This window comes from Malania oleifera, chromosome 5, assembly GCF_029873635.1.
Source record: "Malania oleifera isolate guangnan ecotype guangnan chromosome 5, ASM2987363v1, whole genome shotgun sequence".
Lineage (NCBI taxonomy): Eukaryota > Viridiplantae > Streptophyta > Magnoliopsida > Santalales > Ximeniaceae > Malania > Malania oleifera.
This window is the reverse complement of record NC_080421.1, coordinates 16,156,610-16,164,551: the sequence shown is the minus strand read 5'-3', so window position 1 is coordinate 16,164,551 and position 7,942 is coordinate 16,156,610. Positions and strand designations below refer to the sequence as shown.

At 33.9% G+C, this 7,942-nt stretch overlaps 1 protein-coding gene across 1 annotated transcript; it reads left to right on the top strand.

Annotated features, from left to right (window-relative positions):
* The first annotated feature begins 3,133 nt into the window (after positions 1-3,133).
* Positions 3,134-6,815, top strand: LOC131155861 (alpha-amylase-like). Its single transcript, XM_058109310.1, has 4 exons — positions 3,134-3,202; positions 4,986-5,118; positions 5,622-6,421; positions 6,543-6,815. The coding sequence occupies exons 1-4, from the start codon at positions 3,134-3,136 to the stop codon at positions 6,813-6,815; spliced, it is 1,275 nt and encodes a 424-aa protein (XP_057965293.1).
* The last annotated feature ends 1,127 nt before the right edge of the window (positions 6,816-7,942 follow it).

The following is a 7,942-nucleotide window of genomic DNA, read 5'->3' as shown; positions in this document are numbered from 1 at the left end:
TAAAACTAACCAAGAAGCGGGATAAATTTTCTCTATATATCGCCTAATTTTCATGGCTCTAAGGTGGTGTTTGGGAGCATCCATTAAATATTTTGAAACTGAATTTAGTAAATTTGAAAGAAAGTCAATACAATTTTATTCTACATTTTGTCCAAATCCACACAAATTCAATTTTAATGCCGGAAACTCATATACACCCAATCATAGAGTAATTGAATTTCAATTGGGTGCTTGAACAACCCTATATCAGTAAACAAATTTGATTTTGATACAAACAGTTCAACAATGTTGTAATGAACTTAAGAAAGTTCAATTCAACGCATCCATCTCCATTCCACTTTGTAAACATCAAAACTTTGTCGTCTCCAACATCAAGAAATACCAAAATGTTAACTCAAAGCATCATGCCTCCTTCCCAACCGCAATATGAAGGAAAATCAAACATCAAATATGAAAATTTCAACCAAGAACAAAAAATTACGAAGCAGTGTGAAGATTTCTACCAGAAATTAAAAATGGAGCAGCAAAAATGTTGATAAATGCGAACCCAAAAAATGCAGATAAATATAATAAAGAAGAAGAAGAAGAAGAAGACGAAGACGATTAGGGATGGTCGTCGAACTGTCGAAGACTTGAAGGCTGAAGCTGAAGGTACCTGAGTGTCGAGTCTGTCGACTCCCGAGTGGAGTCGTTGAGACGTTGAGGGCTGAGAGGCTGGACTTTGGAGAGCCGAGCTGCTGAAGACTCGAAGAGGGGATTCGCCGACTCCGAGAGGTGGTCCGATGGAGAGCTGCGGGCCTGCGGCACAAATCGGTAGAGTGCAGAGAAACCCTAGCCCTAACTCTAATTCCCAATTCCCAAATCCCTTTTCTCCCACTCAATGAAGTGTGAACGAAGACACGAACTGAGACCCCTCTGCAATTTTTTCCACCCAGGCCCCAAGCTCCAAGCCCGACTGCCCAACCCTATTCCTCTATTCCCTACAAATAAAATTTATATTAATAAATTATATTTAAAATCTAATTAATTAGCAATTCGGTTAATCGGTTAACCGATATATTTTTTACCCGTGGTAATCACATACCCACAAAATGTGGCAAATCATATAAAATAATAATCTCAAACCAAACATTGGTGAACCAAATGCCCCTAGCCTTATGAGGGTTGTTATGCATAAAAGCTCTTATATAGCAAGAAATAAAGCAATATATAAATATACACCAAAATCAATCCATTCTAACTCAATGTTTGATATGTAAGAATAAAACAAATTGAAAGTGGAATGAATAAAAAATTATTTGACAAATATGTAAAATTATAAAAATTGACCAATTTCATTTCATTCTTACAAAACAAATCACAAATATTCTCCCAACACCCTTCAGATATGTAACATCTATAGGCAACTTGGCATTAATTGGGAGGGAATGCATGGGATCATAGTCCTTTAATGTTGTCTCATAGACCCGTGATATGATGGGTATGTGATCCTAATCATCTTCCATTAATATAAGATTACAGGTTTGCGCAAAATTAACAGGAGGGGGAAACTTTTGCATAGTTTCTTTTATTCACGCCATAAATAAGTATGAAAATAAAGAAAATTTTAGGAAGTTGACAAAACAAGGGGAAAAAATAGTTACTTATGAGAAAAGTTGAGATATCTTGCAGTAGAATGAGATTGTGCGTAATAAATTATGGAGGAGAGTTATTTAATTTAGGAATCTAGTTTATTATGGTAATCCTCATATTCTATATAAGCATGAACGATGTTCAAAAGTTATTAAGGCATTGTCCCTATTGAAGAGACAAGAAGATCAGCCTATTGAAAAAATCTTCAACGCCCTTGACCCAACTAGAATTTTTTTTTTAAAATACCCAATAAACATTTTTCAAAAATCAAGACCCGGCTAAAATTATATAATTGTTCAAACAAGGGATAGTTAATTACTATATTTTCATTTATTAGTACAAAAAGTAAGTGTTGTTATACATCAAACCTATGTCTACCACAAACAAATGACTTATGTAAATTATATCTAAGAACATTATGACATGTGTCACACCTAAGATACACATACAAGTAATTTTGGGAAAAAGGATGAGAAATATTTTTATCTCTTCATTTTAATGAAAAAGATATAAATATAGTTATTTTAAAAGTTTTTTTTTTTTTTTTAAAGTAAACTACCATAAAAATAATTTTTTAGAATTACCTTTAACTACTCAATTTTCCGCCATCTCTATGGCGCACACGTCGTTTTCTTCATTTCTCTTTTTCTTGCTTTTTCACGATCGTTTAGTTGAGAAATTCCTAAAAGTCTAAAGCTATAGGATTTAAGATCTAAGATGTCCTCTTAGGTGCAAGTTTTATTTATTTGGTAAGTTCAAATGAAATGAAATGGTTCTTTACAATTTTATTTTATTTTGTTGTAAATTGTTTCATTTTATTTCACTCCCATTAATTCATTTCCGAACATTAAGTTAGAGTTAAATTTAAGATATGAATAAAGCATAGGTTATATTATTTTATCACATGGTAGATTTTAATATAAGAATATAAGTTTTGAACCTTTAAGTTACATATATATCATAAAGTTTCTGATAATCTATCAATGACACATCAAAGAACATTTTTTTTTTTAGAATTAATATTACATAGTAAAATTTATTCATATTTCTTTTGCTGGGGAAAGCACACAAAACAATAGAACCTAACATAACAATGGGAGCAAATGGGATACTCAGTGGAATAGCAATAAATCGAAATAGGCAGGTTGGTAAAAAGGACCAAGAGGCTACACAGCTTTGCCAAGAAAATTAACTTAAAAAATTATGAATTATAGCGTTCACTATGGCTTTAGAAAAGTTGGATCAACCAATAGCAATTGCATTCATAAAAAATAAAAATAAAAAGGAAAGAAGAAGAAGAAGAAGAAATTTATTGTTTTGTACAACATTTTCCACAGACAAAGTTTTTTTTTTTTTTTTTTCTGTTTTTAATAGATGGAGGCTTGTTGCCCTCAAAAGAATGGTGGAAATGCATGCCTATAAATAGAGGAGGTGGGGAGTAAAAAACTATCTATAACAACAAAATAGAATCACAATCCTTCAATGAAACATGGGTGATATAATGCTCTTTTGTACTCTGCTCTACATTTCTCTCGCACCCATCTTCACAGAGTCTTCTATATTATTTCAGGTATGCAAATATATAAATATTTCTTTCTTTCTTTTTTTCATTCTTTATTTGTTTATTTTGGCTCACCAAGAGGATTGTCAAGACTATTATTGTGCAATTGGAGTAATCCCTCACATGCATCTTCATCCCGTACATGAAAGGTTTAGCTTGAGAAATCGCTAAACTAGGACAAACATATTAGTTTGGGTGGCTTGGGTTGGTTCACTTGTTTGGTTTGGGTCAAGTGATTAATGCGGTTCAGCTGCCAATTGTGGCCTAAAAAAATTATCGGAAAAATACTAAATTCTTGAAGGTTTGGCAAAGCAAAAAGTTACAACTCAAAAGTAAGCAAAAACACATCCATGCATCAACCATATGGAATGAAAAATGGAATTTGTTACTTGATTAATTTGCATGTTATTCACTTGATTTTTGTTTAATTTCATCCCCACCCATTTAATTATGTAGTCCAAATATGACGTGAGGTATGAGCATTGGTGGAAGAAAAAGAAAAGAAACTGTAAAAAACCCTCAAGTACCACTATAATTTAAGGTGGTGAGGATGACCAGTCATCTATGATGAAATCGACTTGACCATCCAATGAGATATGAGACTTGATGATGAAATCAATCTAAGCATAAATCTAAGAATTCAAATGATTTATGCATTTGAATACAAGGAAATTACTTACCTCTCAAGTTTCTACTCATTAGTGATGGTGTCTAAGGTTGGCAGCTATTAAGCATGCAAGGGTTTGCATCGAAGATGTGCAATATTTCCAGTGACTCAAAAGGTGAAAGGACTATATATGGTTGGGAGTTTAATTAAAGGCCGGGGTGTTAGGGATAAACATATAACCTAATCTTAGATGACAATTATGAAATATTCTATCAAGTTTGATTAAAAATGATTTTGAATGAGTTAGCTTGATCATGTATACCGGCTAAATTTGTTCTATAAGGGAGATGGTTCAAATTCAATGATTCTATGCACAATTAACCTCATGTCTTTCTATCCGAGTTTGATTTATATCTAGGATTTTCAAGATGAATTTTCAAAATTCAAACTATCGGAGTGTCTTCTTAGGAATTTTGTGTATCATTATCTTTGTATTATTTGAAGAAAAAAAGAACACGGTAATATAAGAAAAAGTTCTTAATTTTTTTTTATAAAAAAACTATGTTTTAAAGGACTTAGTCATATATAGTCATATATGCAATTGTTTGTCTTCAAATTTTCACAAAAAGGGCTAGGGATGGGTTTATTTGAGTGACAAGCTACCTTCATTGTCAAATTGTTAGGGTCAACATGCTTCCTGGCTAGTGGACCAAAAAAATTTATAAATCAAACTAATCCTAATAGTTTTGTACTATTTCTTCATTATTTTTCTCCAAACTTTCTTTTCCCAACTATCCATTGAGTCCAGGCGCAATCCCACTAGTAGAGGATCATATATGAATAATATACATTTTTTTCCTTAATTAATGTCTAATTATGTTTGTGTGACTAAGAGGTAATAATTTTTTTTTGAAAAGGTAATATTATTATCAAAGGAGACATCAAGCAAGATGTTTAGAAACTTCAAAGGACGAAAAGAAAAAGGCAAGGATAAGAACCACCCAATACAAGAAAAAAAAAGTGCACAGGAATAATTCCCAAACTGTAAGAAACCACCATAACCCTGCAAGCAGACCGAAAATCTTCCAAACAAACTGTAAAAAAGTCTAAATTGTGGTAATTAATGATTGATTATGCTTATGTGATTAAGATGTAATAAGATGTTGGGGTTTGATCGATCATTAGGGTTTCAATTTGGAGTCATGGAAAATGCAAGGGGGATGGTATAACCACCTTAGAGAAGTGATTCCAGAACTGGCTGCTAATGGAATTACACATGTTTGGCTTCCTCCATTTACTCATTCTGCTTCACCTGAAGGTAAAAAACAATATTACTTTTATAAAAGCATTAAATTTACACATGTACTTTGAAATATAATTATCTTTTGATCTTGCGAAAACGTGGGTTACTCATGTAACTAAATTGTTTATGTACTTTTACCAAATCATCTTCCAGTACTTATAGTTAGATAGGGTTTCTCCTTAAATAATTGTATAACTAGTACTTCAAACTAGTTATTTTCAAAGACTTTTGTTGCTCGCAACATGTTGAAATGATTATATGTCCTTCTATGACATTTTTTAAGTATAACTGAAAGCAAGCTTTTGCATTTGATTTAATTTCCCTCAAAATCGTCATTGATGGAAAATTTGGAAGTTTATTTGTAATTTGTTTAAGTTAAAAGGAAACCTACATGAACTTGGTAAAATTGAAAAAGCCTAACTTATGAAAAAAAAATCTTTACATTGTAATGGAAATGTTTGAACTTGCTTGCCTCGATCTCATTCATCCTCCAATCCTTTCCTAAATGGTCATTGTAGGATATTTGCCAGGAAGGTTGTATGATCTCAACGGATCAAAATACGGAAATGAAAATGACTTAAAAGCACTCATACATGCTTTTCATGACAAAGGGATCCAATGCATAGCAGACATAGTTATAAACCACAGAATTGCAGAGAGCAAAGATAATAGAGGAATATGGTGCATCTTTGAAGGAGGAACCCCAGATACACGTCTTGACTGGGGTCCTCATTTCATTTGCAAAGATGACACCGAATATTCAGATGGCACTGGAAATTTCGATAGCGGAGAAGGCTTTCCACCTGCTCCAGACATCGACCACTTAAACCCACAAGTTCAAAGTGAGCTATCAGATTGGATGAACTGGCTGCAAACTTACGTTGAATTCGACGGGTGGATATTCAACTTTGCCAAGGGATACTCCCCCAAAATCACCAAACTCTATATGAATAAAACCAACCCCAAATTGGCAGTAGGGGACTTTTGGAAGTCACTTTCATATGGAAATGACGGAAAACCCACTTACAACCAAGATCTTCATCGCCAAGAAATCAAGAAATGGGTGAAGGAAGCCGGAGGTGAAGTCCTTGCATTTGATTTTACAACTAAAGGAATTCTCCAAACCGCAGTCCAAAGAGAGTTATGGAGGATGAGTGTCTCTGGAGGGCCTCCGGGACTCATTGGCTTGCGGCCCACAAATGCTGTCACCTTCATCGACAATCACTACACAATTGCCAAAGATCACTGGCCCTTCCCATCAGACAAAGTCATGCAAGGTTATACTTACATCTTAACTCATCCAGGAGTTCCATCAATCGTAAGTTCATGTTCGATTGGTGATTTTTTAGGTAGAGAATTAAAACATGCACCCATGCTGTGCACTAATTATGATATGATATTCAAAGTGATGGATCATCTTGTTTAATTTTCTGTGATAGTTTTACGACCATTTTTTCAACTGGGGTTTGAAAGATCAAATCAGTAAACTGATTGCGATCAGAGAAAGGAACGGGATCGGACCCAACAGCACTGCTAGCATTCTGATCGCCGATCCAGATCTGTATCTAGCGGTGACGGACGGGACCGTCATATCCAAGATTGGCTCAAGGTACAACGTGCCGGCGAACTTTATCCCTCAGAACTTCCAAATTGCTACTTCCGGTTCTGATTACTGTGTGTGGGAGAGAATGAAGAACTCCACGTACGTGTAATTATGTGTAATTCACGCCATCTTTAAACTTAGAATGTACTAATTAAAATAAGAATTGAAGGTGGCAGACTTTAACTCTGGGCTCAACTATTATGAAATGGAAGAAAACTCTTTTCTTTTCTTTTTTTTTTTCTTTAAAAAAGTGTGATTGGATGCTAGCTAATGCTACAGTATTGTGAGATATATGCACTTTTTCATTGAAATTGGTTAAATCTTGATATTAAGTGAAGAAGGATAAAAGAGTAAATCCATCATCATGGTTTAGGGTTCAGAATTTCTGTGTTAGGGGCACACCTAATAGTAGTAGAGTGAGTAAACTGAGGCAGAGACAGAGTCCTGCCTACTTGTTCTACTTTACTATTATCAAATGGGCTTGTGAACCAACACTTACTCTTGTATAATGGTACTCTTTAGTCAAGTATCATTACAAAAAATTAGGTTATGAGTGACGATTTCAAATCGTCATCAGTAATCGCAAACAGTCATTAATATTTATTAGTTACGGCTTAGTGACGGTTTCAAATTCGTCACTAAAACAGTGATAACAACTACTTATTAGTGACGAATTTTAAAATTATCACTAATAATAGAGTATTAGTGACGGTTTTATTACACCACTAAAAGTTTAAGATCGTTACTATAAATTTCACAATTTTTTGGCTGAAAATCGTCACTAAAAGTGCAATTATTAGTGACGGTTTTGAAAACTATCACTAATACTTAGTAGTGGTACTATTAGTGACGATTTGCATGTCTGTCACTAATAGTCTAACTTTTAGTAATGGTTTGAAAATCATCACTAACATTAACTAATGGTACTATTAGTGATGGTTGTAGAACCAATTAGTTTTGGTGCAATCCCAAGAGCGGGGGTGAATTGGTATTTAAAAATTCTTCCTATGTATAGCTAATCTAGCAGATATATTTCACAAACCTAGGGTCTTTCTATGTATTCACAATCCCAAACAAATATTCAAATAATAAACATTAACATACAGGTGTAGAATGTAAATTGCGGAAGATAAAATCAATTCGAGAAATGTTATCGGGGTTCGGCCAATACTGCCTACGTCCTCGCCTTGACACAGCCCGCACAATGATTACACTATAAGCTCACTTAACGAGTGG

Excerpts from the sequence above, each read along its gene's own strand:
- LOC131155861 (XM_058109310.1), top strand. The coding sequence starts at position 3,134 with ATGCTCTTTTGTACTCTGCTCTACATTTCTCTCGCACCCATCTTCACA. Across the intron at positions 5,119-5,621 it reads TCATTCTGCTTCACCTGAAG|GATATTTGCCAGGAAGGTTG; the intron begins GTAAAAAACAAT and ends TGGTCATTGTAG. Across the intron at positions 6,422-6,542 it reads ATCCAGGAGTTCCATCAATC|TTTTACGACCATTTTTTCAA; the intron begins GTAAGTTCATGT and ends TTTCTGTGATAG.